The sequence below is a fragment of the Anoplopoma fimbria genome, chromosome 1 (assembly GCF_027596085.1).
Source record: "Anoplopoma fimbria isolate UVic2021 breed Golden Eagle Sablefish chromosome 1, Afim_UVic_2022, whole genome shotgun sequence".
In the NCBI taxonomy this organism is placed as follows: Eukaryota; Metazoa; Chordata; class Actinopteri; order Perciformes; family Anoplopomatidae; genus Anoplopoma; species Anoplopoma fimbria.
The window spans coordinates 15,408,905-15,430,925 of record NC_072449.1 but is presented as its reverse complement, the minus strand read 5'-3'; the positions used below and the strand labels follow the sequence as shown (position 1 = coordinate 15,430,925).

Here is a 22,021-nt window from a genome sequence, read left to right as displayed (position 1 = left end):
AAAGAAAATATTTATTACATTATTGACTATGGCTTGCACACTCTATCAATATGTTCAGATAAGAATTATGAATTTTAAAAGGTTACTTGCAGGGCCATACCTCAGACTATTATTGTTTATTTTGTATATACAGTGGGTACGGAAAGTATTCAGACCCTTTAAATTTTTCACCCTTTGTTTCATTGCAGCCATTTACTTTCTGTACCCACTGTAAATTGTATTTGTAAGATTTCCAATTTGCAGATGATATAACATTATTTTTCTGAGTTTAGAATTTGAAACTTTGGGCCTCATGCAAGAACCACTCGTAGGAACAGATTCATTCTTAAGAGGGTTGTACCAGTAATTAAGGAGAACCTGCCGCAATCACCAATTATATCGTATTTCAATTTGTCTTTGGTAAAAACCCAATTTACAGGAGGTTGATGAGTTTTCACTAATGGATGTATATTTATTTACTTTGTAGCAATTTCGTCTCAGAAGATCCTACATATATGACACTTCATATCTATTTTGACATTATCCTGTTTCACTCTGCAATTTTAATTATAATTCAAAGTTGGCTATTGTTGCTATTGTTTAACACTATCATTACTAACATCTCAGGCTGCAAAACAACTTAAATTGTGCACTAATTGCAGGTTAATTTGTCTCTGTTTATAATAAGGTCAGTGAAAAGTGAAACCATGGCTGACTTCCTTATTTTGGATGTCTTATAGGGTGTCAGGCCCTTAGAAGAGAGCTGGTCTTTAGACAGCATCCTGATATTGGCAGAGGCAGATTGGATGGTTCTCCATATGCATTTTCACATACAGGTATATGCAAGTCGCTGTCCGGGGGAACATGTCTGACAGTGCAATGAGTGCTGATAATGTCATCATTAACAGCACTCCCATTATGTGGCTTTAGCAGGTCCCTTAATTCCACTGCTAGGAATCATATGTACAATTATGTAAAAGTAAAAACATATTTTAGTATTGTAGTATTATTGTATTGTAAAGGATAGTGCTTTAAATCAGGCTTCATTATACCTGACTGTTTGTATAATTACAGAATTGAACAAAAACAAACTGAATGAGTTTTCTGTGAGTAAAAGCAATGGACATGAGAGGTAGAAAAACAACATCAAATTCTTTATTATGTTCATAGAGTTGTCACTGTTATTATTAGAAGCATTTCCATGCTGCTGAGAATAAGATACATATATTGAAAAAACCCCAACGAGAAAATACTGAGAGAGAAAGTTACAGAGAGAGAATCAGAGAGAGAGAGCATGCAGTGAGTATCTGATAGGATGAAGACGTCCGAAGTTCATTCTCCCCTGTTTCCCGTTTAACGTCAGTAAGCCTTACTCACTTTTAAAACAGGAGTTACTCACACACGGACTGTAACCGAGCACAAAGTAACACATACACACTACAAAAAACAAGAACAAAAAGTCCACTTAGTGAAGTTATCAAAATATAGGCTATATACTGTATACTATTAAGAAGTTTTAATGTTAAAACAACCGGTGCAACATAAAAAAAAAGCACAGTCCTTTAAATGGAGCAAATCTATACAACAGCGTATTAGGGCCAGTTTAAGTGCAAAAATAATAATTACAGAGCGGGGTAATATTTAGAGTAAAAACTACAAGATTGCCGAGATTAACATCAACACTGAATACTTGAGGGGCTGTAAAATACAATGGTTATTTCAAAAACTGACTCAGTAAAACTGCTTGACTTTGTTTTTATGTTGTCACAAATGTTTTCAACTGAAATGTATAAGTCATTGTCAGCATTTTTTATCCAGCAACCCAAAAATAAAGATTAAAGATATTTTCCTAACAATTTAATGGTATTTTCTTTTATAAGGGTCACAGGTAACATGTTTTATACTTCTGATGAATGTTATCAAATTAATCTAATTTCTATTTATATGTTGTATATAACCACAAACACCTTATTTTGAAAAACAGACATAGTCACAACTGTATCCTTTCACTAAATTTTCCTTTTTCATCGCTAGCCCTCCCCGTCAGCACAATGGGCCTTTTGAATACACTTACAAAAAGTTAAACTATAACTTTAGAGTCTGCTTATGCGATGTAAGTCATGACAGGGTGACCTTGTGGTCCCTTGACAACAAAAAACCCCACAATATTACCAGGTATCTTTATCGTAACGTTTTAAGTAAGTATTTTGTAAATTTATCCCCCTCCAGCTAGGGAATTATTATCTTTTTACTTACAATTGCCATGATACACTGTACAACAAATCAAATAGAGACTATGTAATGAGGAAAGCTTGAGTAACATTTTGTAGGTCTTGAAATTATTAACCACAGACTCACAAGTGACACTTAGTGACCAAACCAGAGAAAGCTCCACAATTACAGAGCAGTAAGAACACTATGTTCAACTCAACAGAGGCTTCACTGGGACATATTGACTGTACTGTACGTTTACTGTACAAATAGGAACCTCTCAATCGCTGTGCTCCACTGACGTTTATGTTCACCTGTGATGAAAGAGTTGGCACATTGCAACTTTGTTGAGCTTTAGCATTGAACAGCGTGCTGCAGCAGCGCATTTGTAGAGAAACATTTTTCTGTGTGATATTATAGAGTGCTAAACTACAACATGTGGATTTACTTTAGTTCATCCAGCTCTTTTGTTCAGGTTTGAGTGGGATGGCAGGAAAAAGCAGCCAACAGCAGAAATGTTCGAAGGTAAAGCTGTGAGTCATCTGCATATCGTGTTAACGTGATATCAGGATTCTCATATTTTTAAGAAATTGTTTTGCAGAACATTAAGGACAGTTCCAATAACCAATTGATGCAGGATAATTTAAACAAAAGTCTCAGAAAACAGAGCTTATGTCTGACTTCAGTCAGACAGATGTGGAAAATCTGATATTTTTTCGTTTGATATCAGTTAAAATTAAGTTAATTTTGTGTTTCCAATAACACTTTAAAACAAGTTTAAAATCAGCTTTATACATAATTTCCACTTCACCTCATTCCTGAACACATTTGGAATTTCAGGGACATTGTACAGCAATACATTTTGAGCAACTGTGAAGTCCTAACTAAATTGAAATCGGTGTTTCAGGACAGATTGAAGTTTACGAAACTCCAGTTTTTCCCAAAAATGTGGGAACCCTGAATCTGCTGACTACGCTTGTTCGATTTCTGTTCTTTTCATTCAGTGCTCTTCACCTTAACAGGTTGATAAAACCAGCTGAACTGCAGAATGTCAACACCCTGATATAAGCGATAACAATAATAAAGTGTATGTTCAAAATGCTAAACTGTGCTCTGTTCACTGATCATCACGCCACATAACTCAACGTGTTCGACTCGTGACAAAGTTTAAGAGTTAAGTGAAATGTGACTTGCAACATTTGATCTTTCGCTAGGAATGACTAGGCCAGCCTGACTAGGCTCTGCAGCTTGAATGTAACTACCATCACTAGAATGTTGAAGCTGATTCTGCGGGCACAACAGGAATTTATTTTTGAAGAGCAGTGTGTAGGAGCAACCACAAAGTGTTTCTTTTAGCCGAGGCTGACTGAAAAACTCTAACCCAAACAAAGTTCAGTTTGATGGCCCGGTTTGATGGCTCCAGAGTGAAGAGTGAAGTTTTTCACAGGAGCCGAGTAAGTTTACAGACTTCAGAGGCTGGTTTAAAATTTGTGTCTGTATGAACATTTGTTGTTTGAGTGTCTCATCCCCGGCAGCCCCGGCCATCGGAGTATGTGAGCATGTTCACCTCTCTGTGTAAGGCTGTTTACAGAGTGTAAAGAGACATTAACACAAGAACCATTTCAACACAGAGATAGGTACACTGTTTACATATTGCTGTTTTCAGTAATTCACACTTTGAGAGAGATTTTAACATTAAGCCAACACAACAGTTTAGATTAACTCCTGGTTTGTCTTTTTTTTCACATATGCCCACATTCACAAAAGGAAGCAAAGTCTTATTTGAACAGAGAAAGGGATGAGAGAGGTTGGGGAGAAAAGAATAGAAGAGAACTTACAAATATCATGGCCTCTCTGGACACCTTATCCAGGGTTTGAATCTCTGTGTTAGGATACTAACAAACCTCAAGATGGAGGAGATGGATGTTTGATAAGGGGACACGAGGCTTTACAGCTGACCAAACTGGTTAAATGTTGTTTTAAATCAAGCTTATTTTCAGATGCAAGCACGGCGGCATTAACACAAAAAACATCAATATCACATGTAGCAGGGCAGAAACACTTTTTAGATTTTTAAATTGCATCAAAGAAAGTAATCGTTTTGGGATTGTTAGCACTTTTGGTTAACGACAGAGTATGATTGCGGCTCTCGACAATAATTCCATAATATACTGTATTTTAAGTCTAACTAGATGGCAATATACTGATTAATAATGACAGTTGTTCTAAAGCATTGAGTCACTATAATGTCTAACTACAGTACTTCATCTATCCATGACTACATTAACTGAATCTTTTTTCTTCTTCTAATTGATGAAGCAAAAGGTCTAATCCAGCTCTTTGTTCAGATTTGTTGTGAAAGACAAATCAACTCTGATTTGCTGTGATGAAATGTTGGCATCCACATTAACTACAGAGCAGGAGATATTTCATAGAGACCAAGAACCACGGTTAAATTATGCCTGTCACATACATTTGAAAGATAAAAAAATATGACTGTAACACTATGATAAAAATACAAAAAAGTAAGTAGTTGTATAACCCTGTTTTCGGTTTGACATCTGAGATTAAAGCATGCAGGTGATAACACACACAATCTAGAGTTATAACAGTTTCTAGGGTTGATTTCTTGGTCTCGGGTGAGTCAAGCAGCAGCCAGATCTAGATCCAACATACCAACAACTTGATCCCTGAAGCATTTTGTACACTTTGAGCTATGCAGAACCAAATTTCACTGTCATGGCAGCGAAAGGTCAATGAGTCTCAAGTCTCAGAATAATGCCAATCGTGGAATTCGTTTGGCAAACGTCATTGTTGTTACTGTACAACCACGGGTCAAAGCATCAGCATTAATTCATCATCTTAAGCTACAGCTGGTGCCAACCTCCAAATTTGGTGAGACCCAAATCGCGCAGCAGCAAAAGCAAGACATGCTGCAGCCCAAACTGATGTCATGTAGTTTTTTTCTAAATAAAGACATAACTTGGACAAAGCTGGGACAATGTGATGAGAGCGATGAAATTATTGGACGGGGCAAGAGAATATTTTAGGGTGATTGCTTTAGCTCAGTTTTATGAAAGGAGTGCAGGACATTTTGATCAGATACAAGGCACTATAGATTTGCTATAGAACGGCTAAATTAGAGGGATTCGGGCTGAGAGTAAGAGAGAAAAGGGGTTTCACTACGAGTCTGACGGACAGCGAACGTCTGAAGAGACTGAGGGAGAGGAAAGCCAAAAGGAAAGATGAAGAGAGAGAAGAGCAGAGAGATCGATCCAGTGGAGGAGCAGAGGAGATAGAAGGAGGGCGTGGTTAGGACGGTATCTCAGCACGCAGCATCCACGGAAACCAACAGCAGAACAGTAACCTGGTGGAGAAGAAAAGAAGAGAAGGGAGATAAAGAGAGAAAGAAAGAGGAGCGGGCAGAAGAACAAAGGGAAGAGAGGAGGAGGAGGAGGAGGGTACAGTGGTTTTAGTAGAACTCAAACTGATGCTCTGTTTAGCGCCTAGTCTCACATATGGGACATCAGATACTGCAAAGTCACATTTAAACAGGGAAATGCTGCATTCATGTCATATTGGAGATACAGTTATTTATTTTAAAATGTTCATGTCAACATCTTTGTTATAATAAGAACTGAAAAACAAAAACATTCTGAAAGCTCTGAAATATCTGACATTATGCTGCGTTGAAAATGGCTTTTCAGTAAAACTAAGTACTGGAGTAGAATTATAAAGTGGCATAAAATGGAAAAAAGAATCTACCTCAACTTTGTATTTAAGTAATGTACTAGAGTGAATGTACTTAGTTATTTCCCACCAATCATACAACCATCTTGAGCCGTTTAAGTTGGAGCCGTTCAAGTTGGAACCCCCCCATGATATGAATGCAGCATAAACTCATCAGGAAGATTTCAATATTTTCTGATATTTTAAGGCAAAAGGTCAGAATAGGATATGGACAGTTGTTTTGTGAACGCAGTCGGAGCCGGTGTGTCTGTGTTCTCACCTGGATATGGAGTTCTCAGACGTCAGGTCTTTAGGAGAACGCATTGTGTTGAAGTTACGCTTCGGCTGTGACACTGCAGGACACGAACAAAGAACAAGCAATAGTCCGTTAGTGACATCAATACAAGGAGGACATCACCATTAATGGTTGATTTAAGGGTTAATATAAAGGTCCTTGAGCTGTAGCCCCCATCAGAACACAAACACAACCCAGTGATGCTATCTCCAGGTTTATGAATGTATGCCTCTGGTCCTTGAAACAAAATTATTTATTATTGTTTGTGGTTTCATTGTCCTTTTACAATACAGGGTTGCACAGTGATATTTACGTTAAGTCCCCCCATAAACAAAAATTAAAAAGAAAAAACTTTATAAAAGTAGCACGGAAGAAAGAAAAAAATTGAAAAACTGAATTATACATATTTAGTCTCATTTGGGGTTTTCTTTTAGCAGTTTTGACCATAATTCATATATGGTTCACGTATGGGTCTGCCTCAAAATATATAGCAGAAATGTTGACCCCTTATGAGCCAGCTCGCAGCCTGAGATCCTCTGGCTGTTCCAAAGTCGAGGCTAAAAACTAAAGGTGACCATGCTTTTGCCATCAGGACTCTCTTTTAAATCACTTCTTAAAACCCATTTGTACAGATTGGCTTTTATGTGTTGCTTTAATGATATATTTTAAAATAAAATATATATATATATATATATATATATATATATATATTTCTACTTTATATTTATATATATTAACTTTTACCTCAGTTTATCTTGCTCTGTTGGCCTCATTGTAGAACTTTCTGTTGTTTTATTGTCTTGCTTTTGCTGCTTTGTCTATCAAAGCACTGTGAACTCTGTTTGTAAAGTGCTATATAAATAAAATGATTATTATTATAAAAATTCTCATTCTCATCAGTTATAATAATATTTTATTTTGTAGTTCATTGCAGAGAATGAAAGATTAGTAGACACAGTTTAAAAGCCAATATGCGAGTATCCGCTTACACACTTTTTCATGTTTCTGAAAATATTTGGGTCAAGATATAAGCAATGCAATAAGAGAATATTGATTCATATTTTATCAGCGCTGCCTAGTTTGTCAGTTTGAGCCTTGTGCGTTGCGATAGACGGACAACGTATATAGTTGAGGTCGTGGTTATGCCTTTTCAGATATGGCGCATGGTCAGTCAACGCGTCAAGCTGTATCCATCATGATCTCCTGCTCTTCAAAAAAATGAATAGGATCTGTCGACTTCACATGTTTATCTCCAGACACTTCACTGTCAGTCGGTGTGACGCAACAGAACAATGAAAGGTACTTACTGGTGACTTGGTGGACTTTCTTCACCATGGAGTTGTCATTCTGGGAGCCTTCTTTAGGGCCTCCGATTCTGATATAACAACAATGAACACAGCCAGGTGTTTAGAGACTCTAAGATACTGACAGAAGAAAATTTAACTAACTAACTAAATGTTTCATTATTATTAGGTTTGAAAGTGCTGCAGTATTTTGATTAGAATATATCACCCTGCACTTCTAACATCCTAACACTCTGCCCTTCATGCACCACAACGATATTAGTCATATTGTTTTGACAGAATATAATTAGCAGTGAGAGGCCTTCAGGTTTTGTGGTGACTTACCTCTGGACCCGGGAGGGCGGAGCAAACACTCCATATTTTGGCAGGCAGCTGAAGTAGCGGACTCCAAACACAGAGCCGTCGTGTTTTCCTGTGGCCTGATCCAACTCGATACCGAACCAGTAACCTGCAGGCACAGAGAGCTCAGGTCACAGCCGCTGAATTCATTACTGATGGATGAAACGGTCACCTTCTCAGGACTGAAGTAAAAGGCCCTTTTCTCCACATCCTACTCTTTGTTAGTTTTTAATGTACTTGAAGCACTTTTTTGTATCAAGATTTATTTTTGTTTTGTTCTTCTTTTTTTATCACTTATTTTTCATTGATCTATCGCAAGTGTTCTCTTTTTATTGATTTTTGTTTGTAAGTATTAAATAAATTAATAAAAAAATAGCTTTCTGCGCGGTGGCCAGTTTAGGACCAACTGGACTTTGTCAATGATTTAACTTCTCAATGACCTGTCTAACAGGTACGTGGAAACAGTTGACACAAAACACATGAAAAAAGTGACATATCATGATATGTCAGCAGGTTTTATTTAGTTTATATTGCAGAAGTGCAGCTTAGTTCACATACACAGACAGTTCAGTATTTATTAGGCCAAAGTAAGTGTTATAAAGTATCTATTTACATTCAATCAGTGAGTAAAAATATAGGAATAGTATTATGAACACGAACAAAAACAAAGGCAAAGGAGAATCAATAATCTTAACCTGTTACCTTATTATACCCATTTTTTTGTATATTTTGTCATATTTCATATTTGTATGACACATGATAATATGATGAAATACTTATTTTCTGCAAATTTCAACCAAAAATGATTCAGAACAGCCTAAAATTATTAGTAAAATATCTGGTTATGGACAGAAATAATGTAAAAAAAAAGCTCAGAAGACAGACCTGGGGCGAAGTCGGTCTTGCCGTAGAAGCGGACAATGCCATGTTTCTGTCCGGCCACTAGAACCTGGTCTCCAACTTCCACGTTCAGTCCTTCCGGATCCAGACTGGCTACTGACGCCTTCTTCTTCTGGGCTGAGAAGGCGCAGCAGAAAAACATACTGTATCACACAAATCCAAACCTGACTCGCCAAGAAATCATAGATTAAATGTTGTATTCTAAAACGCAGAAATTTTACATTTGACATTCAAAGACATTCCAAACACAGACAATATGAGAGCTATGTTACCTTTCTCTCTCTGCTTCTCCTTCTTCTCTTTCTCCTTCTTGGTCTTCCCGGTGAGGCGAGAGGCCAGGTCCATACGGGGGGTTCTGGGTGTGGAGGTGACAGATGAAGGTGCCTGATCCACGGCTTTGGAAATCTTTGAGACAGGGGCAAAAATGCCTGCAGGGCAGAAAAAAGACAAACCATCATCCTGCTGGGAGTCTTTGCAAGGGTTCAGTGACTTGCTCCCGGGCACCATGGCAGCAGATGTTACCTAGTTTAGGAGGGCAGATGAAGTAGCGGACGCCGCCAACACTGCCATCGTTCTTTCCCTCTGGCTCGTCGAGCTCCACGCCAACCCACTGGCCGCTGGCGAACTCTGTAGTGCCACAAAACCTCAGAGTGCCGGACTGAGAGAGACACACAGAGATACAGATCTGAAGTTAGAGGTGAAATATCTCCCAGGCTGGAAACAAGACAGCAGAGATCCATTAGGTTAGATTAGGTTGAATGGAGTGTCTGCTGCTGTATTTTATGAGAGGGAAATGGAGGAGACGGGACATCAAAGCTCCAGATGGAGTGACACGTGACAGGAAGAGGGCATGTTGTCAGAGTGGTGTAGTCAGTTCAGTTAGTCTAAGTTTCCGGCCGGCACCCGGTCCAACCAACCTGTCTGAGGTTTGCAGGCGGGCTGTCGTCTCTGCTCTGGTCTCTCTGGAGCTACACAGTGAGAACACACTGTTCAGAGCTCATACATTGTGAGGGTGTGAAGGACAAAAGGCAGCCATCACACAAAACAACCCTGACTTAAATCTGTCCCGAGGAAAGCATTGACTAAGCACAAAGCACAAGAAAAGTTATCTTAACTTTATGTTGAACCGTCTATGTAACTAACAGAAAGTGCTTTTAAGTTGAAATGTACAGTGCATTACAGGCATGCCAAACTAGGTTAGGGGTCATCTAGAATCAATTTGTCCACCAGAAAGCACTGACAAGTTGATTTGATTGGATGATGGGTCAAACAAACACAGGTCTCAGGAGACCGCTGTATGTGTCCTGTGTAAAACCAAGTCAACATTGACTTAATGTACCGTAGTTTTGTTTGGTAACTTTCATACTTTACTAACGCCAGTTATGTTACAAACATACTTATTCTAACCCTAACCACCATATTTTCCTGAACCTAACCAATCAGTTTTGTTGCGTAAGTTAACTTACATTGGAAGTTTATTTTGAAAAGAGACTGTATGACTGTAACGAGCAGAAACTGTAAATTTCCTGTGAACACAGATGTTTATTTTGAGAAGACACCATGCATGTAACAAATTGAGACTGACACACCACCCCTGACATGTCCAAAACTGACATTCGATTTAATTTAATTCTTGTAGGTTGGTTTAGTGATAATCAGGGTCTTGCTTACAGACATTTCAGTCTGACGGATGATCCCCTGCTCACCTCCTGCCTGCCTGCCACCTTATACAGTATAGGTGTCATTTTCTATTATCATAGGCAAATTTATAGTTATAGAACACGTGGCTGTAAAGAAAAAAATAAAATTGGGAAATGAGACAGGGGTGTATGCTCCATGTGTTCATGTCAATATGGTAAAGTGAGTGGAAAACTGAAGCTCAGGTTTAAGTTCAAGCCAACAGGAGCTTGTCCTGTACCTTTAGTGCTGCAAGTTCATTTGACATTATTATACAGACAACATTGTTGGTAGTTCTTCCTCTCTGGCTGCAACCACAACACTACATGTCATCATTTACCCATTCACACCCATTCATACACTGAGGGCAGGGGCTAGCATGCAAGGTGCCACCTGCATCAGGACTCCAACTATCATTCATACCCATTCAAACACTGCAGGCACAGCCTGCAGGAGCACTTTGGGTTAACTGCCCAAGGACACATCCACATGGACTAGTGGACATGGCCGGGGATCGGGACGACTCTGCTCTACCACTGAGCCACAGTCACCCCTAAGGAGATTCCAGTCAAGCTCTACAATCTAGGACAACCAGTAAAACCACCAGTGTAGTACTAATACACAATGGAACTGTCATTCAATATGAGCAGATGGCAAATGTGTCTCCCGTTTTGTCAATTATTACATTCAATTAGTAAACTGTGAGTCTGAAGCACTCGCTGATGGCTTCCATGGGACTGCCAGATTTAGCAGATTTTCCGAATCAAGCTTTTACATCATGTATGTAATCTACTGTTATTTCTGTTTTTCTATTCGGAAAGTAAGTCAGATTCTTATAATGCGTTTCAAACTGAATTTATGTTTCTTTCCTTTCCTCCAGAGACCAACAAAAAATGTTGCAACAAAGATGGAAGGTGACATGGATATTCAAATTTATTCCCATCTCTGAAGTTATTCATTGTCAGAGTTACGATTTTGATTCATCGACAAGCTGAAATAATTCAGACATGGTGGGATTTGTTTTTGAGCAGCTGGGGCCAAGCCCTAACTCATCATATATGTAGATTACATGTATTTAAATATAAATACATGTAATCTTTGTCAGAACAATCTTGATTGCCAATTCCAATTGGTCATACTGTATGTGACTTTGGGTTGTAACAAGGAATCACATTGCAATACAATTGAATAACAAAAAGGAAAAACATCCTTTTACCAATAAACTGCATCTGGAGGTTCTATTTCCTGAACGTTCTCATTACTAACAAACCTCACCGACACTTTCAAGTTGCTCAATGTTAACCATCAGCTGTTTTTAAATACCGGCAACACATTTCCCATTCCCTATTATTTTGAGGACGGACGAATAACATCCCTAATCCTCAGTGAGCCTCTGACCTTCATGTCGTCCAGCATCACACGCTGCCCCAGCTTGAGCCCCAGCGAGGTCAGCATCAGGTTTCCTGGGATGTTGTCGTAGTTGGGAAGCGTGGCTCTGGGAAGGTTGCAGCTCAGAGGGACGGCGTCCAGGAGCAGCTTCTTCAGCTCCTTGGCCGCCATGGCGGCCTCGGCCTTGTCCAGACTCATGTCCATGGGGTCGGGGACCACCTCCCCTGGAACCTGGCCCTTATCGTTCTGCAGAGAGGGAGGGGAGGGGGGTTGGAGTGTGCAAGGACAGAATCATGACCATGATGTGGTAGATTATCCACAGGCCACAAGAGGAGTTGTGTTTGGGGAAAAGAGTGCAAGGTATCTGGAGTATTTTAGTTTGATAGGTTTGTTGGAAATCCAGCTGAATAAACAGAAGAATATAGTGAAAACATAGGATGATCATCAAGCTACAGGTTGACTGACACCATGAATAAATAGTCAGGTGAGGTGTTTTTACCCGGACAATGGGGTTGGCTCCGTGCTCTAGGAGACATTTGACTGCACCCAGACAGAGGTTGGAGGCAGCGATGTGGAGGGCTGTGCCATAGTGGAAATCACTGCAGGTGGAGTTCAACACTGTGGAGACAACAAAAGAAGAACAAGTCTGGACTAACCGCCCCTCCTGAGCTTCGAACTTTGTGTTATGTCTGTGTGTGTGTGTGTGTGTGTGTGTGTGTGTGTGTGTGTGTGTGTGTGTGTGTGTGTGTGTGTGTGTGTGTGTGTGTGTGTGTGTGTTTTGTGGGGGTACCTCTGGGTTTAGTGGCTTTGAGCAGGACTCGGATCAGTTCTGGGACGTCGAAGTAAGCGGCATAGTGCAGAGCGTTCATGTTGGTCCAGCGGCTCCTCAGACTCGGGTCGGCTCCCAGAGCAATCAGCTGGCTGCTGAGACGCAGCGCGGCCGCCGGGTCACCTGCACACACAGTGAGGACCGAGCTAAGAGGAGAAGAAACCGCCCTGACTCCAACCCGTCTCACCACAGATCCTCCGAGATCTCTGACTGGACTGATGCTGGACTTCATCTCTGCTCATTGGAATAACTTCATTAAACCTCTTTCTACAGTACTTCTACTCCGCTACATTTGATTGACAGCTTTAGTTCATTTATTAATTCAGATCTTTGCATGCAAAACATATGAAAATCTACAGGTAGAGCTGCAAAGTATATTAATCAATTGACAGAAAATGTTTGTGAAACAATTTTTTGGGGTTTAGGTAATTTTTCATGTTAAAACAATTGATGGTTCCAGATGTTATAATGTTAATAATGTTAATGTATTAGTAATAATGTTGAGGTTTGGACTGTTGGTTGGACTAAACAAAAATTGAAAGTGTCTCTTTGGTAATGTGACGCCATATTACAAAAATAATTGATTTATGGAGGAAAAACGTTCGTGCTTTGGCTGAACACATTATATTTGTCAGCAGAATCAGTTCATTGGTCTAATTAAAAGATAAAAACAACACCAGCCCGTCCTTAAACTGATTACCTTCCTAGAAATTCTGCAGTGTAGCTGAACAGGGTCGAGTCAGACTGACTGACTGGATCAATAACAAAATAAGTATCTTACCGACTCCATGTGCTCCAGCTTTACAGCTGTAATGAAGCAGTGTCATGTCGGTCAAACCATCGCGGTCGTTCACATGGCAACCACGCTTCAGGATCTGAGACAGGAACACAGAGAGAGACACGATGGAAAATTCAAAGACAGTTCAGTGTAGATTCACACACCTTCAGAGAGGATGACTTACTGCAGGTGTTTATATGTTAGCTACCATTTCAGTCCTGCACCTGTCCCAACATTATCTCAATGGATCTTTAGTTAATTGTCTGTTCCTTGTATGAAAACATCAGTGACAGAAGAAAATGGATAACTCAACGCGGGAGCAGCGGCTTCCAAGCTGCCTGATATTGCATGCTCCTCATTTCATCAATGATTTATCTTAAAAATATAGAAGAAGAGGAAGTAGCCTCCAGGTCTGAAAGTGAAGCCAATGCAGAAGTGTATTAGAGGGACAGTTCTCTCAAAAATGTACTGTACTGTTTTTATCAATCTACATTGTTTGGAGATATCGGCCATAGAGATGTCTGCCTTTTTTCCAATATAATAAGACTTAATGGCACTTTGCTTGTGCTGCTCAAAGCGCCAAAAATACATTTGAAGCTCAACAGCGATGTCTCTTTCCAGTAATCAAGAGCTATAAGTTCTTATAAATAAAACTGCTCACAATGATGTCTGTGGATTATCTTGATTGACCAGGTCCTGATTCTGGAAAGAGACACTGATGTTGAGCTTGTCCTCTTTTTCAACAGCCTATTGTCTCTGTCTAAAGAAAAATATATTTCATTTTCTGGTTATTTTCATTATTGATTTATGTGTTATTTGGAAATCAAGCCTAAATCAGGTATTTTTTTTATTGTTAACATATTTGAATCAGTTTTTAAAAATGGAATCAATGTATAGCTCCTTTTTAATCAGCTGAATTGATTCATAAATATTGGATTTCATTTCTTTGTAACCACCAGTGATGGTGCCAGTTTGCTGACAAATAGTAATTGTTCTTATCACCAAGTCTGAGATATTGAAAATCCTCATAACTCTGTTTTTCCCCTCTGATGCTCATAATTAAAGTGTGAATGATTCAAAGCAGCATTAACCAACAGTGGTTTGGGGCTAATGTGACAAAAGCTACTAAAAAAAGGAAATATGAAATTAACAGCTTTACAGGTTTTCCAATTTTGGGTCAGAATCTGAAGCTCTTCAGCTCTCTATAATATAATTTACAAGCAACCAAACAAAAGTTTAAACAATGTTATGAGGCTTTAAACCTCTTTGTGGAGGAAGTTGTTGAACTAAACATTGTGAAAGGTTAGCGATTGTCTGAATGAGACTTCACTCTGTCATCCTGTCTGTTTCAGAGTCTTGTCATTGTTTAAGTCCTCCAGGCTGACTCAGCTTTCTGCTGAGTCATGGTAGAGCCTAAATAACATTCCCTCTAGTCTCTCTCTCCCTCTGCACCACTTTCTCTCTGCTCTCTGTCTGTTTTGCAGTCCATGCAGCCATTTTAACTGGGTCGGCATCACTCTGTTTGTGTGTGTAGGATTTAGGGTTTTTTATTATCAGTAATTGAATATATTTATAACTATGTTTCATTCATGTTTAATCACCCGAAATAATTATTTTTGTGTTTTTGTTATAGCTTAGTTTTGTTATACCCTTCATATCTACATAGGGAGCTGCTTCTCTACCGTAGCCCAGAAAGGACAAAACAAACAGTGGCTCCGGAGAGGGCCTTTTGTGTTTATACGTTGAAGTGGCAGCTTGAACTTGGAGGCATGAATGCAACTAAAGGCCACTGTGGTTCTCTGACATGCTTGTAGAGGGAGTGGTGAATAGAAGGGTATTCAGTTTTTACCCTTTATGCTATAAACAACCTGTTACATTTTGATCATATGTCATGCCTTAAACCGAATCAGATTAAGTCCAGCCTTCAAGCATTACTCCTTCATCTCTAACAGCAGCTCCACACTGCTCAGTGGGATTTTATTGTTAATTAACTGTGCATGTGTGTGTGTGTGTGTGTGTGTGTGTGTGTGTGTGTGTGTGTGTGTGTGTGTGTGTGTGTGTGTGTGTTTGTGTTTGTGTGTGTCCAGAGTGTTGAATCTGGGTCAATGTGAAAATGGGTGTGGATTTCAGGCTCCATGCCAGAACAACTATAAGGCCGTCGATGCAGACATGCAGTTAAACACAACTGGTTAAAGTTTTAGCCACATGTTTAAGCTAGCCTCTGTGGCATTAATATTAACTGCTTTAGCTTGAGCATTAGCTTCTTCCCTTCTTACCCTGAGCAAACAGGCAAGAAACCACTGTGTCATATTTGACTCAGGATTTAAATCAGCTTTTTGATCATCTAAGAACAGCCTTGAATGTGAATGGTGTGCTTGACTACAGTAATGCGCTCCTGTCTTAAATCTGTTCATATTGATACAGGATTCTGTGTGGGGTGGCTGTGGCGTAGTGGAGAGCAAGGAGAGTGGAGAGCAAGGTAGTTCTCCAATCAGAGGATTGGTGGTTCGATACCCGGCTTCGGCAGTCGATGTGTCCTTGGGCAAGACACTTAACCCCAAGTTGCTCCCGAAGGCTTGCCATCGGTGTGGACTGGATGTTGCATGAATGTTAGTTAGAGTCTGATGGTGGCACCTTGCATGGTAGCCTGTCATCAGTGTGTGAATGGGTGATGTAATATACTACTGATTGTAAGTCGCTTTGGATAAAAGCGTCTGCTAAATGACTGTAATGTAAATGTAATGTGGTTGCCCATCAGTTTTCATATTAATTTTAAAATTATTTTAAAAAAAATGCAGGCTGATGGTTAACCATCTAGTGACTAGATGGTTAAGCATCAGCCTGCTTGTTGATATGCTTTTGATTCATAAACTAGACATACCTGTGATATATTTCATTACTTAACTGTAGTTTTTCTGTTCTATTGTTTTTATCATTTCACTACTGTCATCTGTAAAACACTTTGCACGAACCTGTATTCAGAAGGTGATATACTGTACAATAAAGTTGGATTGAAGTTGGATTAATTGGGCTCAATGCTGAAGAAGCTAAACTGAAACATGTTTTTAACAGGTTAAAAAAAAAAGTTTCTATTTTATAAATAAATTATTAAATGTTTTTGTAAATTGACAAATAAAAAGAGAGATTTAAGAGCAAACTGACAGAAAGCAGGGGTGGTATTGTTTCAGTGTGCTGGTGTTTGTGTGTTCTCACCTCGTTGCCGATGATGTCGATCTTGTGCTGCACCTGGGGAACCCACTGACGCACGATAGCAAACAGCTCCGGGATGGTGGTCAGAGGATCCATGAGGATCTCTAAACAGGCCGGGTCATTGGGGTCGAAGAAGGTGAAGGCTGGAGACGGATGGAGATGAGAAAAGTTAGACATTAACCCAGTATGCTATAACCAAACAATAGAGAGCTGATGCAGCGGTAACACAAGCATAGACTGTATATGTATAAGAAGTGGACATGGTCATCATGACGTCACCCGTTGGTTTGTGGACTGACTTTATGAAGCCTAGAGATCGGGGTTTTGGCTGTCGCAATCTTGGATTACGGCCGTTGCCATCTTTGCTTTCTGTAACCAGTGAACAAAAATGACCATATTTGGACTGTGGAGGAATGACGTAATGACGCTGCATACAGCTCTGGTAGAGACCTGTCAATCACAAGGTAGCCCCGCCCTAAAGCATACTCCGCTCTATGGTCTTTTTTACTCCAAATGGACCATCATTTACTAAATGAACATCATGCTGTATTGAAGAAGAATTGAAACTAGAGATTGAGACCATAAACTCATGTTTACAATGTTTACTGAGGGAATAAATCAAGAGAGAAGTAGAGTCAGTTTCTGATAGACTTCTATACAACCAGAGGAGTCGCCCCCTGATGGTCAGTAGAGAAAATGCAGATTTAAGACACTTCGGCATTGGCTTCTAATTTAAAGGCTTCCCTTTAAAATGACAGCTCAGATGGAAGGATGCCTTATATATTAAATGCCTGTTGCCTCGACCCCTCTCTCCTTGGGTCTCCTTCTTGCCTACTTCCTTGCCTCCTCCTCCTCTAAAAGTCAAGGAGAAACTCTAGCATAGTGAAAATGGCCCCTTATGTATGAAAGATGGTCAGGGCAAGTCCAGCTAACCTGTCGAGCAAGATGGCTTGTTACACAGAACCATCTGAGAAGCTGACATGGGATCTGCACAGACCAGAAGATAACAAAAAAATATTTGGCTAACCCTTGGATCTGTCAATCAAATTCTTACCCAAGCCAGTCATGTGAAAAGCAAAAACATATTTTTCATCTTGAAAAGCCTTTAGTTCTGCTTAAACTGCTGCTATTGCAGCATCTAAGCCATCCTCTTTATTTTAGTGAATGATTGCCTGTTAGAGACAGAAAAGACTCTGGTGCTGTTGAGGAGGCCCGCTCTGTATTCACTGCTGGATAATGGAGAGGACATGCAGAGTGTATAATGGGGCTGGCCTGCTCTCATTTTATCTGATGAATACCAATGAGCCTATCGTCCACACAGAAGTCATTCCAGAGCTTTCCAAAGCTATTAATGGATCAAAACTGTCACTAATACAGACTGTGTGCACTGACACTCCACTGTGGTCTGTGATTCTGATGGTGTCTTTACCTTTTACCACTACATACTTTTACCACTACAGCCGCATGGAGATTCTGCTGAGGTTAACTTACTGTGGTTGTTTTTTCATGTTGTTGTGTTGTGGGAATTAGAGGCTGGACTCTGCATTGAACCCAGTCTGTTTGGCTGTTGACTGTTTATCCATAAAAAGCAATACAATACTCTGGACAACAGCAAAGAGGGTCAATTTGCTTCATATGATTTAAAGAGGATTATTACTGTGTGCCACTTTCTGCAATCTGAAAATGCAAATTTTATCTTTATAAAAATGTCCAGGTGACATAACAATGAAATCTTCTATATAGAGGGCTTATTACTGAATGTAAATACACAGAATGTCTGTTCCAGACAGTACGATTTTAAGGTGGTATGGTATACAGTAGACTTTGGTTAGGGGTATGAGTATGTATTTAAGGTGGTATGCTGTATTGCGGTCCTTGGGCACATAGACTGTACAAAAGAAATGGACGTAGTCAACACCTCGGCCTTTTGGCCGTACCCTGCTTTATCGTCTTACTCTTAGTGGGATCATAATCCACTAAATGAACATCACGCTGTTTTGGAGAATCCTAAAACTATCAATTGGGACCATAAACTCATGTTTACAATGTTTACTGAGGTAATAAATCAAGAGAGAAGTAGAGTCATTTTCTCATAGACTTCTATACAATCAGACTTCTATTTGAGGAGTCACCCCCTGATGGTCATTAGAAAGAATGCAAGTTCAAGGCATTTCCACATTGACTTCACTTCTCAAAACTGGAGGTTGCTGCCTGTTTGGGCAGCAGTGCCTGGGTAGAAAGGAATAAAGTTATGTATTTAAGGTGGTATAACCAACCACAGTATTTAGGTAGAGATACGTCTGCAAAGAGAAATAACAGTATGTATTTAAGGTGGTATGACATACCGTAGTTTTTGGGTAGTGGTGCCTGGATGGAGGGATAAGCCTGAGGGTATTTAAGGTGGTATAACAGTGTATATTGAAGTTGTATGACAGCGTGTATTTAAGGTTGTATGGCAGTGAGTATTCAAGGTGTTAAAACTGTTTGTTTTAAGATGGTATGCCAGTGTGCATACAAGGTGTTACAACAGTATGTATTTCAGGTGGTATGTTAGTACGCATTCAAGGTGTTACAATAGTTTGTATTTCAGCTGGTATGACAGTATCTATTCAAGGTGGTAGAATTTACCATAGTCTAGGGATAGGGATATGACAGTGTGTATTCAAGGTGTTACAACAGTATATATTTAAGGTGGTATGACAGTGTGTAGTATTTAAGCTGGTGTAAAAGTTTTTATTTACAATGTTACAACAGTATGTATTTAAGGTGGTATGACCTACCATAGTCTTTAGGTAAAGAATACCTGGGCAAAGGGATATGGCAGTGTGTAGTATGTCGTGTGGTGTAACAGAATGTGTGTATTGAGGCTGATATTACGTACTGTAGTCTTTGGGGAGCGGTGCCTGGGCGGAGGAGTGCGTCATGGCTCGGCGGCGTGGCTCGTGAACTGGACTCTGATACTCGGACACTGACAGAGGCTCGGGCTCTGGATCGGCATCACACTCCCGACCGGCCAGTGGATCCTCCTCTTCTCCCCGCTCCTCTCTCTCCTCCTGCTCCTCCTCCTCCTGCTCCTCATCCTCCTCCTCCACCTCTGCCTTCTCCTCCCCCTCCTTCTCCTCTTCTAGCTCATATTCCTCCTCTTCTTCCTCCTCCTCTTCCCCCTCCTGCTCCTCCTCAGTCAGTACCTCCTCCTCCTCTTTCTGGACCTTCCCTTCCTCCTGCTCCTCCCGGTCGTGCCTCTCCTTCTCCTGGACCTCCAGGTTCTCCTCTTTAGTCATGGTGAGGGATGCTGCAGCTGGGCCTGTCAGAGTGGAGAGAGTAAACTTTTAATTTTTTAAGCAGGAACACAACGTCCTCCACCAAATCACATCAATATGCAGGATCATGTATATGTAGATTATATGCTGCTTGCCTGTATTGCGTCACAGGTCGCACATTTTCATGAAGAATACAATACTAAGTATATCAGTTTAAACTGATTTAATGACACCTCTTTAAATTTGTTTAAAATGTTGTCCAAACTGCATCCATCATCCAAAAACATACAGAAGCTCAAACAAATATGAAGACACCCAGTACTGGAAGCTTTGAAAAAGCTGTACACTTCAGACATGGATCTAAAAATTCTGACTTGACACCTATTTAAGACCAAGTTTGATCTTGAAATTCCCAGAAAAATAAGAATCTAAAAGTCAGCCTCAGTCAGTACTTGCATGGCTACGTGGCCTAATTACTGAAATGTTAGGTCGGTGCATTGAAATGACTCGGTCTCAGCAATGGAAAAAACATCTTCTAGATGTCAAATATCAATAAAAAATGTACCAAAACATTCTAACCAAAATATTACTCTTCTCCTCTGGACTGCAGCCGCAACTTTCAGGAACGTCTTTTTCACAGGCTGCAGCATGACAGCCCCCCAAACGTGAGGCCAAAACATCTTAATTGATTTCTATGAGCGGATCCTTTTAAATGTAAATATCAGAGTTTATCAAGTTTATTTAATTGTGAGAACCAAAAATCTATATAATTATTATAATCCTCGATGATTTGGTCAGCTCTAACAAAATACTACGCAAAATACTTCAAGACACCTGTAGTACAGGGTGTATTCCTTAAAGTAGAGGTTTCTGATTTGAAACATATGGAAAATAATGAACTTATTCAAATGTAGGCTTACTGTAGCTCTAATGTGTACTGTTGTTGTTTTGTGTTGGAAAGAAAGAAAAAATTTAATATAACAAAAAGATAAAAAATCTGACTCTTTATGGGCAGATACTCAATATGAAAGTGGTAAACAGATGTGATCAGGAGGCCCTACTTGAAATGTTAATAACTGGCACTTCAATCAAAGGTACCCCTGATCCCTTGGACCCTGGGACACAATAATCGGTCCTGCCCTGAAAAGACTTAAAACACTGTCTATCTGCTCACATTTTAATTTCTGCTAACCTTCCCAAAGATTTGATTAAATCATCAAATATAGTTTGTTGTCAGTGAGCTAACAACTCACTGAGGCAGGACTGTGACTCCTTATGAGCAATCCAATCAAAAAGCAACTCAGATGGATCCGGTCTGACTCAGGTCCAGCCCCAATGAACCACCAGGTGAGGATTTATGGTGACTGGGTTCAGGTTAAACAAGACCGGTCTGCTTCGGTTTGGTCCGGTCTTTCACCCATCCTCTTTGTTTCTGTATCAACAGACGACGGCAACGTTTAGCTCTGGAGTCGTATTCATGAGTGTGACAGAGAAAACAAGGAGGAAGGAAGCTAATTGACCTGATAACGGCAGCAGCCAAAATCGCTAACGATCCCACTCCCTGTCCGTCATTGGCTGTTGACAGGCCTCACTGGATTAAATCTACTCTGCTCTCAAACAAGACGCTAAAATCCATCCAGCATCCACACCCTTCCTCATCAAACCTCCATCTTCTCCTCCATCATCACACTGTTCGAGGGAGGAAGGAAGGCAGAACATATCGTTAGACATGTTCTCAAGTGAAAGATTCCCGGCTGATGAATTCTGATGTGGGCAGTGATTCAGAAGTCTGTGAACAAGGTAATGTCCTTCCTGCATTGGCACTGAACATTAGCATTGGATGTATATGAATCTAACTCTGCAGGGGAAAAAATGTCTGCTAGTTTACACAGATCAGAGACCATTAGAGTCACAAAGAAGAAACTGTTAACTGCAGTGTGAATGACACAACAGAAAGAGCAGAAAGAAGCTTGTTAATCAAGTAACTGTCCTTTTTATCTGTCTGCCTATATCTGAGGCTTGGTGCACACACACACACACACACACACACACACACACACACACACACACACACACACAAAGATCATCTGTAGGTAAAATTAGATGTATAAAATGCTCTGC

The 22,021-nt window shown here is 40.0% G+C and overlaps 1 protein-coding gene across 1 annotated transcript; it reads right to left on the bottom strand.

The window, feature by feature from the left end:
- Positions 1-5,502: 5,502 nt before the first annotated feature.
- Positions 5,503-19,921, bottom strand: clip3 (CAP-GLY domain containing linker protein 3). The gene is made up of 14 exons (XM_054603907.1): positions 19,522-19,921; positions 16,644-16,783; positions 13,434-13,527; positions 12,614-12,775; positions 12,323-12,441; positions 11,833-12,069; positions 9,675-9,725; positions 9,280-9,415; positions 9,030-9,185; positions 8,743-8,874; positions 7,843-7,966; positions 7,522-7,589; positions 6,200-6,272; positions 5,503-5,557 (listed from the first exon to the last, which is right to left on the bottom strand). Exons 1-14 carry the CDS (start codon positions 19,919-19,921, stop codon positions 5,503-5,505), a joined length of 1,947 nt encoding a protein of 648 aa, XP_054459882.1.
- Positions 19,922-22,021: the final 2,100 nt, after the last annotated feature.